The sequence below is a fragment of the Ovis canadensis genome, chromosome 18, assembly GCF_042477335.2.
Source record: "Ovis canadensis isolate MfBH-ARS-UI-01 breed Bighorn chromosome 18, ARS-UI_OviCan_v2, whole genome shotgun sequence".
Classification (NCBI taxonomy): Eukaryota; Metazoa; Chordata; class Mammalia; order Artiodactyla; family Bovidae; genus Ovis; species Ovis canadensis.
Window position 1 is genome coordinate 80,262,980 of NC_091262.1, and position 18,451 is coordinate 80,281,430.

The 18,451-nt window shown below is 56.1% G+C and overlaps 1 protein-coding gene across 1 annotated transcript in view; it reads left to right on the top strand.

The window, feature by feature from the left end:
• Window positions 1-18,451, top strand: part of DYNC1H1 (dynein cytoplasmic 1 heavy chain 1) — a 61,187-nt gene that overhangs the window by 19,269 nt on the left and 23,467 nt on the right. Inside the window, exons 10-34 of the mRNA XM_069559524.1 lie at window positions 757-906; window positions 2,635-2,781; window positions 4,275-4,415; window positions 4,769-4,945; window positions 5,035-5,145; window positions 5,228-5,347; window positions 5,830-6,069; window positions 7,752-7,907; window positions 8,018-8,131; window positions 8,348-8,458; window positions 8,537-8,746; window positions 8,898-9,044; window positions 9,384-9,550; window positions 9,648-9,821; window positions 10,595-10,760; window positions 10,843-11,031; window positions 11,127-11,321; window positions 11,981-12,263; window positions 12,737-12,837; window positions 13,396-13,555; window positions 14,447-14,690; window positions 14,863-15,046; window positions 15,249-15,461; window positions 16,385-16,623; window positions 16,789-16,945. Coding sequence (XP_069415625.1) covers window positions 757-906; window positions 2,635-2,781; window positions 4,275-4,415; window positions 4,769-4,945; window positions 5,035-5,145; window positions 5,228-5,347; window positions 5,830-6,069; window positions 7,752-7,907; window positions 8,018-8,131; window positions 8,348-8,458; window positions 8,537-8,746; window positions 8,898-9,044; window positions 9,384-9,550; window positions 9,648-9,821; window positions 10,595-10,760; window positions 10,843-11,031; window positions 11,127-11,321; window positions 11,981-12,263; window positions 12,737-12,837; window positions 13,396-13,555; window positions 14,447-14,690; window positions 14,863-15,046; window positions 15,249-15,461; window positions 16,385-16,623; window positions 16,789-16,945 — 4,296 coding nt within the window. The remainder of the gene's footprint in view (window positions 1-756; window positions 907-2,634; window positions 2,782-4,274; window positions 4,416-4,768; window positions 4,946-5,034; window positions 5,146-5,227; window positions 5,348-5,829; window positions 6,070-7,751; window positions 7,908-8,017; window positions 8,132-8,347; window positions 8,459-8,536; window positions 8,747-8,897; window positions 9,045-9,383; window positions 9,551-9,647; window positions 9,822-10,594; window positions 10,761-10,842; window positions 11,032-11,126; window positions 11,322-11,980; window positions 12,264-12,736; window positions 12,838-13,395; window positions 13,556-14,446; window positions 14,691-14,862; window positions 15,047-15,248; window positions 15,462-16,384; window positions 16,624-16,788; window positions 16,946-18,451) is intronic.

The following is an 18,451-nucleotide window of genomic DNA, read 5'->3' on the forward strand; positions in this document are numbered from 1 at the left end:
GCATTCCCAGGATGCTTGAGTGGCTCACAGCGAGGGGGACTCTGAGCAAGATGTGCGGACACCCTAGTCCTTGGAAATCTCACAGATGAGAGATTTCTGACTTCCTTCTTCACTTGAGGTTTACTGTGGTGATCATTTTACAAATAGGTATACATATTGAATCCTTATGTGTACATCCAAAACTAATGTTATAGTCAGTTATTGAAGGCAGGAGGAGAAGGGGGTGGTAGAGGATGAGATGGATAGGTAGCATCACTGATTCAATGGACTGAGTTTGAGCAAACTCCAGGAGATAATGAAGGACAGGGAAGCCTGGTGTGCTGCAGTCCATGGGGTCACAAAAAGTCAGACGTGACTTAGCAACTGAACAGCAACAATAACAAAATCACTTGTGCCTCAATTTGAAAAAGAAAACGGCTTCACCTGCAAATTCCAGTTTCCTGGTTTTGGACCTGAGGCTGGTGTTGGTCTGTGCATTTTCTGTTGCACTGAGCACATAGCAAGGCCTTCACCACACCTGCACGTTTGTGCTCTGCTTGTCGCTTGTGAGCGGGAGTCCGCAGGTGGAGAGCACAGTCAGCCTAGTGGTCAGTGACCCAAGGCTGGAGGGTGAAGACGTGAGGGTTGAGGAGCCGGGGGTGCAGGCTTGTGGGCAGGAGCAATTCATCCTGGGCCTCAAACAGCGGTTTTCTGTCAATACGCTCTGCAAGCTAACTTTGGGAGAAACACTGTTCTTGGGACATGTTCTCTCTGTAGATTGAAAGGATACTGGGTGTCCGGCTGCAAGCTGGCCTGAGAGCTTGGACGCAGGTGCTCCTTGGACAAGCGGAGGATAAGGCAGAGGTTGACATGGATACAGATGCCCCTCAAGTTAGTCACAAGCCTGGAGGAGAGCCAAAGATCAAGGTGAGTGTCTCCCAGGGCAGCCGGTTCCGCAGTAAATAAAGCGCCAGTGAAGAAGCCACTGCGGTGGGCAGACCTGGGCCCGGTCAGCATCCCGGGGTGACATGAGGTGAGGAGGAGGCTCTTCACCCCGTGCTCCTCCCGCCACCATCCACGAGGGCAGCACCAGGCAGACCCAGAGGAGGACCATTCTGCAGAGAGCACCCCAAGTGCCAAGGCATGAGAGAAAGGCGGGAAAAGCTGAGTGTTGCAGAGTGGAAGGGATTGAAGGGTTGTGGCCTCCGACTGAGGTGGTGTCCTGTGAGACCCTGGGAAGTCTGACTGGAGGCCACGGGGTCACGGAGCCCCCACGACTGAGCCACTGAATGATGGACCGGCGCTCACGTCTTTGTTTTGGTAACGACACCACTCAAGAGGAGGCTGAAGAGGGTGCATACCTTTCCTCTTCATGCCTGCCTTAGAACTCTGCTCTACGTCAAAAACAGCTTCAGAAACATGTGGGGGTTAATTTTTTCATTTATTTGGCTGTGCCGGGGCTTGGTTGCGGGGCGTGGGGTCTCCCTTTCGGTGCAGGCTCGGCAGTTGTGCTCACAGCTGAGTTATTTGTGGGGTCTTAGTTCCCCCACCACGGAGCATTGGAAGGTAGATCCCTAACCACTGGACCACCGGGGAAGTCCCAGCTTTATTTATTAATTTTTTTTTTCCTTAATGGAAAATAAAGCTTAGAAATCTACACTGGGGGAAAAATGTCTGTTCTCCTAGGATGTACGTAGGAATTAATTTGAAGAACTGAATATAATGGGCTGCTGCAAGTAGAAGGCCAGACTGTGACCCTAAAATGTCAGTTTTAATAAAAATCGGAGCAGAATTCTCCCGGAAGGATGCGGGAGCACACTGGACAGCAGCCGTCGTCTCCAGGCGGCCGTTTCCCGTCGTGTGAAGGAGGGCTCTACTGGGGCCTGGCAGGCTTTCCAGAAAGTTCTCTTTAAACTCTGCAGGTAACACAGGTGCTGGTTAGACGCACGTCCACCTTACACTGATGCGTTGAGCCATACTTTAGTTCTGAGTGGTCGACAATATTTATGTTCTCCTTACCAGTGAAAGTCTCCAAATCAGAAGTCTGGTAGAAGTGGGCAAGTAGAAACTTTGATCTGAGAGAAACAATTGGCTTTTTTTTTTTTTTTCCTACCCAGACTTCATGTTTTCTTTTAATACTTAAAATGTTTTCACTTTTGAATATTACAGATATTCATCCCTCTGGGGTGAATACTTTTTAAAAGAAATTACCGAGATGCAGAAACGCAAGTGAGGGTGTCTGAGTTGATCGGACGTGCAGTGGAGACTGAGCTGAAGTTCTTAAACTCGCTCAGAGTGCTGGCGGGCGGCACAGACTGCTCCCAGCCTGCGAGCCTACACCAGCCAGGTCGGCCTGTGTCCCTGCTTTCTCAGGCCGCAGGGTCCTCACACCCCGAGATCCTCACACGCATCAGATCCCATGGCGCTTCGCTGAGCGCCCAGGAGGAACCCACGCGGAGCTGCCCTCTGACCGCCTCCGGGCCCTTGGGGAGGGCTGCAGACCAAACATGAGCTCATAGAAGGCCGGATCTGTTAGTAACAGACTTTGTGGTTCACACAGAACTAGTGTAATGATTCAGAGAGAAAAAATGGTATGTTTCAAAGCCCTTGAACTGAAATAGACTGCTGAGTCAAAACGACACCTTTGCTTTCCAGAACGTCGTTCACGAGCTGAGGATCACCAACCAGGTCATCTATTTGAACCCGCCCATCGAGGAGTGCAGGTACAAGCTGTACCAGGAGATGTTCGCCTGGAAGATGGTGGTGCTGTCTCTCCCCCGGATCCAGAGCCAGCGGTACCAGGTGAGTGCCCGTAAGGAAGCCCTGGACCTCAGCTCAGCGCTCTTGTCAGCTCAGCACTCTGGCGGAGCGCTGGACGGGGAGCGATGTGACCCAACACTTGCCCCTAGTTACTGCTCCACACAGTCCCAGGTGTATCTCTTGTCTGAGCTGTGCGCGTAGCTCCGTTTTCTCTCCTCCCTCCTCTGGGGCCTGGTCTTCACTCCCGGCTCCCCCAGCTCTCCCTGCACCTCGCCGGCCGGTCCACGTCACTGGTTCCTGCGTGTTCCATGCCTGCCCCACCCTGCCCTCCATGCCTGGGCTGCTGGCCCTGTGCGCTCCTGCCTCCTCTGGTCCTTACCCTGAACTCCACGTGCTGGTCCTGCCGCCGCCTTGCAGCTCCACGTGGCCACCTGCAGACGTCCCCTCCCTCAGACCTGCGTCTCCCCGTCTTCTCTTCCCTGGCCTCTAACCTGCTCAGATCTTGATGTCAGCCTGGACGCCCACTGTCTCCATCTTCAGAATTTACCCTGGTTTGTTTCTTGTGGCGTCCAGTGCTGTGGTCGTGCAGGGTACATCTCACCCCCTAGGCCTAGGTAAGCCCCCTCCTCACTGGTCTCTGTCTGCTCTTGCCCCTCTAAAAGCTGCTGTCAGCGCAGCAGCCCAGAGTACCTCTTAGGTGTGTGTTGACCCCGATGCTCTGTTTCGAGGGCCTGGTAACGGCTTCCTGTCTAGCCCACCACGGGGGCCTGTGGGCCCCCGACACGTGCTGCCCTGCCGCCTGCCCCTCCCCCCCGGCTCTGCTGCAGCATGCTGGCCCCACCCATCCTCACACGGGCCAGATGGACACTGGCCCCCAGGGCCTCTGCCCTTGCTCATCCCCTGCCCCCGAGGCTGCCTTGTCGCCCCAGCTCTGCCAGGGGTCACCTCTGTGAGGCCTCCTGCGCCTCCCTGTGTGAAATCCGTCCTGCCCCCGAATTCCTTCCCCACCCCGTTTCTCCACAGCCCTGCTCGCCTTCTGACGGCCTGTGTATTTTGCTTTTCTCTTGGTCGTCTTCCCTTCCCCCGCAGAACTTAAGTCTGTGCCAGCAGAGGCCTTTGTCTGTTCATAGTGCCTGCAGCAGTGCCTGGCCTGCGACCGGCCCGCAGGTTGTTGACCCCGACGAGTGACTGTGCACACTGGTGTTCACACTTGGTGGTGGTCTCTCGCTCCCTGAGGTGACACCCTCAGTCCCGCCCGCTGGGATGAGAGGCTCGGGTCTCGTGGGGCCCCCTCTGGACACCTCGCTCCCCGCTCCTGAGGCGGCACGCCTGCTCAAACAGGGACGCCACACCTTCTAGCTTGTGATTGATGCTCCTTTCCTTGGTTTGATGAGTTAGGTTACCTGTGACCGGGATGAGTGAACGTTATCCCTTAAGTACCATTTCTTTCAATTTACTTCAACGCCGTGAAAGGCAGCTGAGGTTCACATTTCTATACGCACTCCCTGCATTCATCTCCGCCTTTGTTCGATTAGGTGGGTGTCCACTATGAACTGACAGAAGAAGAGAAATTCTACCGGAACGCCCTGACACGGATGCCGGACGGCCCCGTGGCCCTGGAGGAGTCCTACTCTGCAGTCATGGGCATCGTCACCGAGGTCGAGCAGTACGTCAAGGTGAGGCGCTCCTCTCACTCCGGTGTGTGTGTGATCTGTCCTAGATGCAAGTGTGAGCTTGAATGAATGTGGAGCTAAGAAGTCTTGACCAAACGTAATGCGATTTATGAGGTAATATTTGCTATTTGAAAGCAAGGAGTGAAGGGTAGAATGAACCTTCTGGGATATTAATCCTTTTGGAGAGCAGAAAACTCTCTTCTCTTTCGGTTGGGAGACCGAGCGTTCGGAATGAGAGTTTTTTCCTAACAGCGATGAAGGGACACGTGCCTTTTTAGCAGGGCACAACCGCACGCGTTGCCGTTTCACAGAACGAGAAGTCGAGCTGCCGTGGGTGGCTGTGCTTTCACCTGCAGGTCTGGCTTCAGTACCAGTGCTTGTGGGACATGCAGGCCGAGAACATTTATAACCGGCTCGGGGAAGACCTCAGCAGGTGGCAGGCGCTACTGGTCCAGATCAGGAAGGCCCGGGGGACCTTCGACAATGCAGAGACCAAGAAAGAGTTTGGGCCGGTGGTCATAGATTACGGCAAGGTGAGCCCCGCCTGCCGCCTGGAAGGCGCACTGTGAGGGCAGCATCTGACCGCAGGGAAGCTGCAGTGTGAACACTCCTCCCCCTGCAGGTCCAGTCAAAGGTGAACCTGAAGTACGACTCCTGGCACAAGGAGGTGCTCAGCAAATTTGGGCAGATGCTCGGCTCCAACATGACGGAGTTCCACTCCCAGATCTCCAAGGTGAGGAGGCGGGACCCCGGCAGGGCGGCAGGCCCACCGGCCCCCTTGGCTCCCCGATTGACGCCATGCTGTCTGCCCACAGTCCCGCCAGGAGCTGGAGCAGCACTCGGTGGACACGGCCAGCACCTCCGACGCAGTGACCTTCATCACCTACGTGCAGTCCCTGAAACGGAAGATCAAGCAGTTTGAGAAGCAAGTCGAGGTGAGCTCTGCCCCTCGCTGTGTCTTGGGGATCCCCGGGGTGTCTCTGTCGTACCCCCTAGTGTCCTCGTAAAGGTGGACCCCAGTGTCCTGGGTGGCTGCATTTTAAAAGGCTCTGCAGGTGATCTTCAGGCACTTCAAGATTTGAGAACCACAGGTTCTTATCTTTTTAAATCTTTTACTTTAGTTGTTAATCTTCAAGTTCTCAAACTTAAATTTCCTTCTCATAGTTTGGACCTAGGGTGTGAAGCCCAGTTCCAGGGCGCTCAGGCCCTGCTCGGGGCCGCCTGAGTGTGGCCGGGGCTGGCCTAGCCGGGCCCCTCCGCGGCCTGCTGCCCTGGGATGCAGCGCTGTGGGCGGGGGAGGTTCCTGGAGGAGAGCAGGTGCATTCTGTACCCACGGGGGTCTTCTCCTGTGGAGTCTGGCCGTACCTCCTGTTACCCCTCTAGAAGAGAAAGCCCCGTGTGTTTGTTCCCTCTCTAGCTCTACCGCAATGGCCAGCGGCTGCTGGAGAAGCAGAGGTTCCAGTTCCCGCCGTCCTGGCTCTACATTGACAACATCGAGGGGGAGTGGGGGGCCTTCAACGACATCATGAGGCGGAAGGACTCCGCCATCCAGCAGCAGGTGGCCAACCTGCAGATGAAGATCGTGCAGGAGGACCGGGCCGTGGAGAGCCGCACCACTGACCTGCTTACCGACTGGGAGAAAACCAAGCCCGTCACGGTGAGCCCCGGCGCAGCCCCGCGCTCTCCCCGCACCAGCAGCGTCCTCTGTGTCCCCGCTTTCAGACTGGGGCGCCTGGCCGCGGCTACGCTTCCCAGGGTGAAGGTGCTGCCTTCCTGTAATTAAGGGAGCCGTACTTGCAGAGAGTGGATGTGAAACTGTGAAAGCCCGCTTAGACAGACCTCTTTTCAGCCAGACCTCTTGCGACAGTCAGGGAATGCCTCTGAAGCCTAGCGTTTCTCCACTCGTAAGTTACCCTCTTAGTTGTAGCTGCGAGTTAGACTTGGCGCTCTTGTGGACTCAGGCCAGGCGTCCCCCGGTGCCACTGCCCGGCCTGTGCACTGGGGCCGTCCTGGGCTGTGCCAGTGTCGCCGCAGTGGTTAAGCCTCTCTGTGCCCAGAGACTGCCGCAGCCAGGCCTCCGCGTTCACTAGAGTTTGTACTGAGCACCAGCCATGTTCTGGGCAGCAGGAACACAGCGGTGACCAGAAAGGAGCCTGCCCTCAGGGGGACAAGCTCCCGCAGGAGACAGAGGATGAGAAGGGAACCAGAAGGACACACACTTCAAGTCAGATGGAGACACGTGCTGGGGGAGGGTGTTGGGGCCTCACTGCCCTGCGGGGAGTCTGGCGTGTGGAGACTGGTGGGGGCAGGCAGGCGTGCCAAGGGGTGTGCAGACAGGCAGGATGGGGCTCAGCCATGTAGGTCACGGCCCGCCTGGTTCGCTGGGTGGGATCCACATGGAGGCACACACGTGAGCCCTGCAGGGGAAAGATGTGAGTGCATCCTAGATGCTGCTCTGGTTTTGTGGGCGGGGCTGCAGCTCTCCACGCAAGGCCTGGGGACCGATCGGGCTCCTCCCCACTCCTTCCCCCCGACCCCTCAACCTGGCACACACACACACGTCTGCTGGGTCGGCCTCCGTCCTGCCCTCAGCTGGTCCGTGCTGCTGCTGGCCTAAGGTCCCGCTTTGTGTCTGGCTGGGCCAAGGGGCCCCGGGGTGAAGCAGGCCGTTCTTCGCTGATGCCAGCGCTGCCAGGCCGTGCGGGGGAGTGAGGGCTGATCAGCAGGCAAGAGTGCGGCCCCTCAGCGTGGACGTCTCTGACCGCCTCGCCTCATGGGTGATGTGTTTAGCTAGAACTCTCTTTGAGGGAGTTCCCTGGGGGTCCAGTGGTTAGGACTCAATGCTCTCACTCCTGAGGGCCTGGGTTCACCCCCTGGTCAGGGAACTGAGGTCCCACAGGACACAGCGTGGCAAAAAAGGAAAACTTGAATCAGTACTTGGTGTAGTCATTCTCAAAGGTTATTAAAGTGGAAAGAGATCTGTGAATCGTGTCAGTGCAGAAGTCGAGCCGCCTCCAGTGAGAACGGTGCTTTCCTCCTCACCTTCCCTCGTCACTGATACCACGGCCGTGCCCTCGGGGAGGGCGTGCCTGGCAGAGCTGTCCTGCTCCGGGCCCAGGTCAGCGTCTCCCTGGCACTCCGCGAGGGGACACCTGACTCGACGGGTACTCCCCTTGCCCAGGTCACGTCTGGAAGTAACGGGCACGTATGAGCAGCGTGCACTTGGGAATGTTTACACGCAGACACACTCAAGGGAGCGCAGAGTCCCCTCCAGCGCCTCGGAGCCGGGCCCCTCTGTCCGGAGACCTGGCTCTGATTCATTGGCCTTGACTGCTTCAGGGTAACCTGCGTCCAGAGGAGGCGCTTCAGGCTCTCACCATATACGAAGGGAAGTTCGGCAGGCTGAAGGACGACCGCGAGAAGTGTGCGAAGGCCAAGGAGGCCCTGGAGCTGACCGACACGGGGCTTCTCAGTGGCAGCGAAGAGCGCGTCCAGGTACGAGCCGCTCCCGACCTCGCCCCCAGCCCGGCTGTCCCAAAGGCCCTGGCAGGGTCCAAGGTGGCTCCTCTTCCGGAGTATAACTGCTCTGCTGTCCTTGATCGCAGGTGGCCTTAGAAGAGTTACAGGACCTCAAAGGCGTTTGGTCGGAGCTTTCTAAGGTCTGGGAGCAGATTGACCAGATGAAGGAACAGCCGTGGGTTTCCGTGCAGCCGCGAAAGGTATGCGTCACTGAGACAGATGCCGCGTTGCCCTTCGCGTGTTGACAGCTGGAGACTTTACTTAGGAACTTGGCAGGCTGGGAGCTGTACTGTGAGTTCACAAGAAGTCCCTTCCCGGTCGTTTGCCTAAAATTTCTGTAAAGGCTAGTGTTTAAATGTTTCGCCCTTTAAAGGAATGTTGGCAAACTGAATACCACCTTGGGTTTCTCTTGACAGCTTCGACAGAATTTAGATGGCCTCCTGAACCAGCTGAAAAACTTCCCTGCCCGATTGCGGCAGTATGCGTCCTACGAGTTTGTGCAGAGGCTCCTGAAAGGCTACCTGAAGGTGGGTGACCCGGAGCTGCCGGCTGGGAGGTCAGCCGGAAACACGCCACGCGGATAACTCGGCTCCCTCTCTCCACAGATAAACATGCTGGTGATTGAGCTCAAGTCCGAAGCACTTAAGGACCGCCACTGGAAACAGCTGATGAAGCGGCTTCACGTGAACTGGGTTGTGTCTGAGCTAACCCTCGGCCAAATCTGGGACGTAGACTTGCAGAAGAATGAAGCTGTGGTCAAGGACGTGCTGCTGGTGGCACAGGGGGAGATGGCTCTGGAGGAGTTTCTGAAGCAGGTGTGTGTCGGGCTGTGACGCACACCTGAGCTGTGACAATGGAGCCTCCCCCGGGGTCCCTCTTGTCCCCATGACGGTAACTCATTCGGTCACTCACGTGGCTGGCAAATGCCCATACGTGGGTGACCTGCCTCTTTGGGTTTCAATTCAGATACGAGAAGTGTGGAACACTTACGAGCTGGACTTGGTTAACTATCAGAACAAGTGTCGCCTGATTCGCGGCTGGGACGACCTCTTCAACAAGGTCAAAGAGCACATCAACAGCGTGTCCGCCATGAAGCTCTCTCCGTATTACAAGGTGTGCTGTGGGGCTTCCCTCCCGCACATCCACCGTAATGCCCGCAGCCTCGCGGGGATGTCCCTGGCTGTCCAGTGGTTAAGACTCCAGGCTTCCACTGCGGGGAGCACGGGCTCAATCCCTGGTCAGGAAACTAAGACCCCAAGTGCTGCCTGGCCAAGATAAATTAATAAATGTTTAAAAATAAAAACAGCCAGGCTCACAGTTACCAGGGACCTGTTTTTAGAAAATTTGAGTCACGTAACTTGGTGGAACGTTTGTCTGCATTTTGCGGTAAGTTCTGGCATATCCGAGAGGGGAGAGGGTAGCAGTTGACCTCTGCCCTGCTTCACCCGCTAGGTGTTTGAGGAGGACGCCCTGAGCTGGGAAGACAAACTGAACCGCATCATGGCCCTCTTCGACGTGTGGATCGACGTGCAGAGGCGCTGGGTCTACCTGGAGGGCATCTTCACGGGCAGCGCGGACATCAAGCACCTGCTGCCGGTGGAGACCCAGCGGTTCCAGAGGTGCGGCCTCCAGCGGGTGGGGGTCGGAAGGCTGGGCTTGGCCAGGAACACTCTGCGTGAAGGCTGACAGTGCCCTCACTTCTGATTTGACCTGTAGCATCAGCACGGAGTTCTTGGCTCTAATGAAGAAAGTATCCAAGTCTCCCCTGGTGATGGACGTTCTGAACATCCAGGGGGTGCAGAGGTCTCTGGAGAGGTTGGCAGACCTGCTGGGAAAGATCCAGAAGGCCCTGGGAGAGTACCTGGAGAGAGAGCGCTCGTCTTTCCCTAGGTGAGGGGGCGTCTCAGGCGCAGACTGAGGGGAGGCCCAGCTCTGTGCTTTCTTCCCTCCTGGCCTGTGTGTTGCTCACTCTGACATCAAGGGTTTTGTTGCCAGTAATCCATTTAATGAATACAGTTTTCCTTTCATCGACTGATTCCTCTTAATTTTCTACCGTGGATTTGTATACTAAGCTCCATATAAACTATTATTCACCCTCCCGGGCAGCTTGTCTCTCTTAAAAAACTCACTCTGATGATTTTATTTTCTAAGTGGCATTTTTTTTTTCTTTCTAAATTGTTTGAGTGAGTGAAAGTCTCTCAGTTGTGTCTGACTCTTTGCGACCCCATGGACTGTAGCCCGCCAGGCTCCTCTGTCCGTGGGGATTCTCCAGGCAAGAATACTGGAGTGTGTTGACAATGCCCTCCTCCGGGGGATCTTCCCAGCCCAGGGGTCCAACCCAGGTCCCCCGCACTGCAGGCAGATTCTTTATGGTCTGAGCCACTAGGGAAGCCCTCTGAATAGTTTACTTATAAATTGAGCAGGTTTTTTTTTTTTAATTGATGAAGTGAGGCGAATTATATGAAATGCATTGTATTTCTCTTCAGTGTCTTGCTAGGTGAGTGAGTCTCTTTTGCTGAGGGCTGGAGAAGACCTGGATGTGATCTGCATTCAGGCTGGAGATGGTCCACACAGTCCACGTCCACTGACCTCTGTTACTGTTTGATTCACCTTATTTGTGTATGCGTTACGTTTCAGCAACTTCAGTGCTGTTTCAATTTTAGATTCTATTTTGTGGGTGACGAAGATTTGCTTGAAATCATTGGAAACAGTAAGAACGTAGCTAAGTTACAGAAACACTTCAAGAAAATGTTCGCTGGCGTCTCAAGCATCATCCTCAATGAAGACAACTCCATCGTCCTGGGCATCTCGTCCCGTGAAGGAGAGGAGGTAGTTAGGTTTACGACCGTAACTCAGAAAACTTCGCTCCTGTCTTCCGCACACCTTAATTCTTGGGTTTTCTTTATTTCAGGTCATGTTTAAAACTCCCGTGTCAATCACCGAGCATCCCAAAATCAACGAGTGGCTCACACTGGTGGAAAAGGAGATGCGGGTCACGCTGGCCAAACTCCTCGCCGAGTCCGTTACCGAAGTCGAGGTCTTTGGTAAAGCAACATCAATCGACCCAAATACCTACATCACCTGGATTGACAAATACCAGGTACTGTCCAGTGGAAGGGCGACAGTCTGTGGGTGGGGCCACTGGCTGATCTTTAAAACCACTTTTTCGGGTCTCCTGTGTGCCGTGCCTCCCAGGCCCAGCTGGTGGTCCTGTCAGCCCAGATCGCCTGGTCTGAGAACGTGGAGACGGCACTGAGCAGCATGGGCGGGAGCGGCGACGCGGCCCCCCTGCACTCCGTGCTGAGCAACGTGGAGGTCACCCTCAACGTGCTGGCTGACTCGGTCCTCATGGAGCAGCCCCCGCTCCGCAGGCGCAAGCTGGAGCACTTGGTGAGTCCTCCTCCTGGTCAGGCTCCCCTGCCTTCCCCTTGAGCAGCTAAAAGAACTCACACTCGAGAAATATCCTTATTGGTGTCTTGGAGGAAAGCAAGTTGATGACCTCTTGAGAAGCGCTGGGTAGTCCTTGGCTCTCTCTTCCTATTGAAGGGCAACCTTGGGGAACAGGAGCCACATACACGTCCTGGTACAAAGGGTGACCTCCCGGTTCAAAGGGTGACGCTCAGCCCTTGGGGTCTTCACGCTCTCACCCCACCTTCCCAGAGCTCCACCTCCGGAGGCGTGTCTGTGAGCCTTGCTGTTTCGCTGCTGGGCTTGAGAGGTTGTGTGGCAGACAGACTGTTAGGTCAGAGGCAGCTCTTCTCCCATCATGTTTTATGTGAGTTGCAGGATTTTTACCTAAAATAGGGTGTTTCTGTCATTCTCTGTTTTTGTTGCAGTTCTTTATTCTGTGTAATTCCATCGTGTGACTACCAGTTCTGTTGTTTTTAAAAGTAAATTTATGTTTCGGAATATTTATTCACATCATAATTGGACCTAGGATCTCAATTTCAACGTTTCCTAAGTAATGCGCACTCCCAGAAGAGGCACTTCCGTACTTCAGTTCAGGGAGTGTACGTTACGATAAACTCCTAAAGTGAGTCTGTCTTCAGATCACAGAGCTGGTTCACCAGAGAGACGTCACCAGGTCCCTGATCAAGAGCAAGGTCGACAACGCCAAGTCTTTTGAGTGGCTCAGCCAGATGCGGTTCTACTTTGACCCGAAGCAGACCGACGTGTTGCAGCAGCTGTCGATTCAGATGGCAAATGCCAAGTTTAACTATGGCTTCGAATACCTGGGTGTTCAAGACAAGCTGGTCCAGACCCCCCTCACCGACCGCTGCTATCTGACGATGACGCAGGCCTTGGAGGCCAGGCTCGGGGGGTCCCCATTCGGTGAGTGCCTCCACACACCTGGTCAGGTGAAGTAAGGGGGTGAATCTAGTTCTCGGAGATTAAGCAAATGATCTGAATGTATTTCTTAACTGTGTGGCTAGTACATTCTTAAACTTTAAGTCTTTACATCAGTTACTACGTTTGTAGTTGACCCTTGAACAGCACTGGTTTGAACTGCGAGGGTCCACTTAACACAGATTTTTTAATAGATACACAGTCAGCCTTCTGTGTTCACGGGATTCACATCCTCAGATTGAACCAGCTGGGAATTGAAGCTTCCTTCTGAGGTTGGTTGAATCCAGGATGTGGAACCTGTGGATGTGGAGGGCCGACAGTGGGACCCGGTGGAACTTGCTTAGAGACAGAGGGCGAACTGTACTGAGATTTCTTGTGAAAAGAACTGCTTCTTACGGCTCTTAAAGTTAGAGACGCGTTCTCATATAAGTTCTCAATTCCTTTTCTTCAAATAACAGGGCCTGCAGGGACCGGGAAGACCGAATCTGTCAAGGCCCTCGGCCACCAGCTGGGCCGCTTTGTTTTAGTTTTCAACTGTGACGAAACCTTTGATTTCCAGGTGAGAGGCTCCGAGGGAGCCGCCTAGAGCAGAGCCCGGGTGGGGAGCGCAGGCCCGCGCTTCTGGGGCCATGAGCCGTGTGCACAGCGCTCTCCTTTGGGAACGGGGTTACTGGGGCTGTTTGAGGGGCCAGCTGGTACGTGACGCCAACATGAGCCTCAGGTCTTCAGGTTAACTCTTCAGTGTGATGTATCCTTCTGGTGTCTGTGTTTAGGAAAAACAAATAGCGAAGGCTTTTTTTACACAACAAAAAGTGTTAGCTCTGTCACTGGAATTTTTTGCACAAGAGGGAAAATAATAATCTGTTCATCTGTATACGGAGTACTTGCTACATGCAGGGCTGGGCTCCTTGCCTCACAGGTGAAGCTGGTTCCACCTTCACAGCCCATTCCACCCCCCTGCACTCCTCTGGGAGGAAGGTGGTATTATTCGCGTTTCAGAGATGAGCAGACAGGTTTCAGGATGTGATTTGCCTGGGTTGGACCAGTCACCCGAGCCAGGATCGGAACCCTGTACGGCCAGCACCAGGGCCGTCTTTCAGCTCCCTTCTCGTTTCAGGCAATGGGCCGCATCTTCGTGGGGCTCTGCCAGGTGGGGGCCTGGGGCTGCTTTGACGAGTTCAACCGCCTGGAGGAGCGGATGCTGTCGGCCGTGTCGCAGCAAGTGCAGTGCATCCAGGAGGCGCTGCGCGAGCACTCCAACCCCAGCTTCGAGAAGAGTGAGGCTCGCCTTCTTGCGTACAGTTACCCTGCTGTGGCTTAGAAACGAGGGGCTTTCGTGTAGTTCCCAGACCCGAGGTTGCAGGCGGGGTGGTGCGTCCTGATGGAAGACGTGGGCGGGGCCCAGGATGGCACTGCCCACCTCGCCCCATGGCAGCCAGCGGGGCAGGCCGTGCTTCCTCTGCAGACAGAGGCCCCTGGCTCCTCCCTGTGGCCCCGCAGAGCCAGGCCTCCTGCCTGGAGTGTTGGGACCCGACCGTCTGGGGGTCCCTGGGAGCTAGTTCCACACAGAGCCTAGACGCGTGAGCTAGAGGAGTTACATACATCCACGATGGATAGTTTACCTGTTAATTTTCCCTTTCGGTCCATAGTAATAGTAGCTCGTCTTACCAGACCCGAATAAAACGAGAGACGTGTCAGAGAGATGAGTGCCTGTGAACTCCACGCTTGCTTACGGAGGAACCTGACCCTGAGTGTCGAGAGTGGGGGGGGTGGTTTTGTCTTTGTGTGTGGGTGGGTTTTTAGTGGCCTGAGGAAAGGGCCGTGTCCGTGGTCTTAGCCAGTTGGTTCATCGGCGTTGCTGCTGCCGCCGCTGTGAGGCTATGTTCCTGTTCCCACGTCGGCCTCATGACGCTCAGTAATAACACGAAGATAGGGTAGTCGCCTCTCCGGTGCCTTGATCTGGGCCACACCTGAGTGGCTCTTACGTGGGCAGGGAGTGTGGAAATGGGTCTCCCTGGGCAGGTGGCACTGTGCTGCTGAGAGCCCGTGGAAAGGCCAGGCCGCAGCTCCCGTGGGTCCTGGGCTGGCAGGGTGCTCGGTTTGCCCTTTCAGATTTTATGGTGGTTTTCTGACCATCGCAAGCCTTAACACCATCATGTGAATTTCAGCCTCTGCCCCCATCACCTGTGAGCTGCTGAACAAACAAGTGAAGGTGAGCCCAGACATGGCCATCTTCATCACCATGAACCCTGGCTACGCGGGCCGGTCGAACCTCCCAGACAACTTGAAGAAGCTGTTCCGGAGCTTGGCCATGACCAAGCCCGACCGTCAGCTCATCGCCCAGGTCATGCTGTATTCTCAGGGCTTCCGCACGGCGGAGGTCCTCGCCAACAAGATCGTCCCTTTTTTCAAGTGAGTCACTGAGCATCATTCCTAATCGTGTTTCTGGCATGTGTTAACTGCGCCATCTAAACCCACCCTGTGTAATCCCATTTCTTTCCACATGTCCATTCTCATTTCTCGATGTTTGACGCTGCTTGGGGCTCAGTGGGCACTGCTCTTAAGGAAGCCCTTTCTCTCTTAGACTGTGCGACGAGCAGCTCTCTTCCCAAAGCCACTACGACTTCGGTCTCCGAGCCTTGAAGAGCGTGCTGGTGAGCGCGGGGAATGTGAAACGGGAGCGGATCCAGAAGATCAAGCGGGAGAAGGAGGAGCGCGGGGAGGCAGTCGACGAAGGAGAGATCGCAGAGAACCTGCCTGAGCAGGAGGTGAGGGGGCGGCCTCCCCCGCACTGATCCAGGGCTCACGGTCCCGGGACGGACGTGCTAAACGGGCAGCAGTGGGGTGGGTGGGGCGGGGTGCTGGGTCTCCGCACTTGTTCTCAGGGCGAGTGGGTGGTGGGTCCCTGCAGGGACAGAGCCGTGAACGCGGAGCCGCCGCCCCCGGAGCTCAGCCCGTTTCCCCCCGCAGATCCTGATCCAGAGCGTCTGTGAGACAATGGTGCCGAAGCTGGTGGCCGAAGACATCCCACTGCTCTTCAGCCTCCTGTCGGACGTGTTCCCCGGCGTCCAGTACCACCGGGGCGAGATGACGGCACTGCGGGAGGAGCTCAAGAAAGTGTGTCAGGAGATGTACCTGACCTACGGGGACGGAGAGGAGGTCGGCGGAATGTGGGTTGAGAAGGTGAGTGGGGCTGCGGGGCTGGCTGGAGCCTCACGGACCCCCGCCCCAGGGCCATGGGGCTGGCTGGAGCCTCACAGACGCCCCCCCAGGGGCTGCGGGGCTGGCTGGAGCCTCACAGATGCCCCCTCCAGGGGCTGCGAGGCTGGCTGGAGCCTCACAGATGCCCCCCCGCCAGGGGCCGTGGCGCTGGCTGGAGCCTCACAGAGCCCTCCAGGGGCTGAGAGTGGCAGCGGCCCTGCCTACCTGGGAGGAGCCGCATCTGATGGGCTGTGTCCACCAGGCATGCCATCTGGTTTGTGAAGATTTGTCCTAAGACCCTTGATAGGATTATTTTCTTAAGTGCAGTGATAGCAAAACTTACCTGAAGTGTTCACTCACATGGTGTAGTTTGCTCTCCGAAAATGCCAGCTAAAGGGGAATGACAGGCACTGGGGGAGAAATGTCTTTGATAGTAGAAGGTCTTTCCAGCATCGCGAGTAACGGTATAGACATGCCCATTGGTACAGAGTTTACAGTCTCTCCTGCACCGGCTTCTTCCCTTCGTCTCCTCTGTGAGAGTCACTTAGGGAAAAGGGTCGTGTGCACAAGTTGTGCCTGTGACTCTGAGCCTTGCCCCTGGGTTAGACACGGGCTCTGTCAGCTGCCCTCTATCCTCCTGGCAGGGGTCTCTCCTGAGGCAGCTTGCTGAGCAGCGCCGATTCCACTGGCTGCAGCTTCCCTGACTCTTCAGACAGCGCCTCAGTGCAGTTAAACCCTTCTCTACCCGCAGTGGTTGTGTCTGGCTCAAGGACTCTGGTTAGAGGTCGCAGGCATTGCCTGGAGGGCTCCCAGCACACGTCTCTTGCCGGGCACAGTGAGGAGCAGGAAGGAGCCTTGGCGTGCCTTCTCTCGCGCGCTGATGTCACTGCTGGGTTTGCCCCCAGGTTCTCCAGCTCTATCAGATCACCCAGATCAACCACGGCTTGATGATGGTGGGGCCCTCGGGCAGCGGGAAGAGCATGGCCTGGCGCGTCCTTCTGAAGGCTCTGGAGAGACTCGAGGGTGTAGAGGGTGTGGCCCACATAATCGACCCCAAAGCCATCAGCAAAGACCACCTGTACGGAACCCTGGACCCCAACACCCGGGAGTGGACAGACGGGCTCTTCACACACGTTCTGAGAAAGTGAGTGCACGTGGGGTGGGGTCGGGGCCTCCCGAAAACTAGGGCCTGGCGTTCTGTCCTTGTGGAAACTGCATTATTCTTACACAGTCTCGGAATACTTCAGAGATGGTTGCAAGCTGAGCGTTTTAGTCTGAGTCACCGCTGTCTTAACCCCTTCCACTCCAGGATCATAGACAACGTGAGAGGTGAGCTGCAGAAGCGCCAGTGGATCGTCTTTGACGGCGACGTGGACCCTGAGTGGGTGGAGAACTTGAACTCGGTGCTAGACGACAACAAGCTGCTGACGCTGCCCAACGGGGAGCGCCTCAGCCTCCCGCCCAACGTACGGCCTGCGTGCTTGCGCCCAGCGTGCTCAGCCAGGAGGGCGGCTCTGGTCGCCCTGGGGTAGCCGGGGGGCAGTAGCTTCGCAGTTGGCGCCTCTCTTGCTAGGGTTGTTCCATCCCCAGGGCCAGTGAGAGACTTTCCAGAGGGTTCATTCGTAACCTGCTGCTCACTGGTTGTCAGGCATGCTCTGTAATCAGCATTTCCTGTAGCCGGCGGAGGTAGGGTTGTGGTGGGGATTTCTGGGAAGTGGCACAGTGAGGGATTTAGACGTGGATCTCACGGTCATCCCTCGGAAATGAGTGTCTTGTATGGGTCCTTCTGATTACAACGCCTGATAGGTGGGTAACCATGCGCAGGCCTGGCATGGACGTGTGTTCGCGCTTTGACCCCACGTTTATGGAGCGCCACGGTGTGCCAGGCCCCTTCTGTATGCTGCAAATACAGCCGTAACCAACACAAGACACAACCGCTGCTCTCCTGGGGCTCACAGTGAGAGGCGGAGGACACAGATAGACGGGAGAAGTGGGCACGGGGCTGCGGAGCGAGCAGACGAGTAACGTGGCTGAGACAGGACGTCGGTCCGTCCGGGCTTCACGGGACCACGGGCGGCCTCAGTGGAGACTAGGGCCTCGGAGCGGCTCCCGGGCGTTGGGGTGGAGGCTTGGTGGCGGGAGGAGCCCCTGGACATGCCCACACACACCGGGATGGGGGCGGTTGGCCAGCGTGCAGGGACGTAGGGACAGGACCTGAGGGGAAACAGGCCTGGGGTCCCCGAGGACTGGAGCTTGCCTGCTGGGGTAAGCTGGGAGGCCGTGGGGATACTGAGAAGTGACCGAGTTGTGTGAGTTAAAGCGGGTGCTGATGGGATCTGCTGGTGGGCTGAGGGAACGGAGGCTCTAGCAGGACCTCTGAGTGGGTGAGTGGGTGCTTTCATCACGACAGAGGGTCAGCGTTAGCAGTTATGTTACTTGTGAAACCAAGACGCAGGTCTAGGAACACGCACTCAGCAGACGAGTGTCGGTGTGACTTGTCAGGGTCATCACCCAGCAGATTCTGACTGTTGTCGGAAAGGTGGATTTCCTTGTGAGGCACGTTAGCCCTGAGGTGAAGGCTCTGGAATCAGACTCTGGTTTGCCTCTCAGCCCCACCGTCTACTAGCAGTGGACCCGGCGAGGCTGCCAACCCCCTGTGCAAACGGAAACCCTGCTGGCCAGCCTGGTGGGCTCAAGTGCGAGGGCCTGGCCACAGCCCCTCACTGCGGGCCCTGTTGTCCAGGGAGCCCCGCCGTCCAGGGAGCGATGGTTCTGTCCCATTAGAGCTCCCGGTTCTCCCAACCACAGGGATTTCTTTCCTGCCCAAGTTCTTAAGGAGAGAGGTTGCTGGGTGTTGTAATAATGCAGACTTAGATATTTTTACTTCTGAGAGTGCAGAGAGATTAGAGTTAAATCGCTCTTTCAGTAGGTAGGTAGGTAAACCAACTTTAACTTGCTGATATCTATCAAGC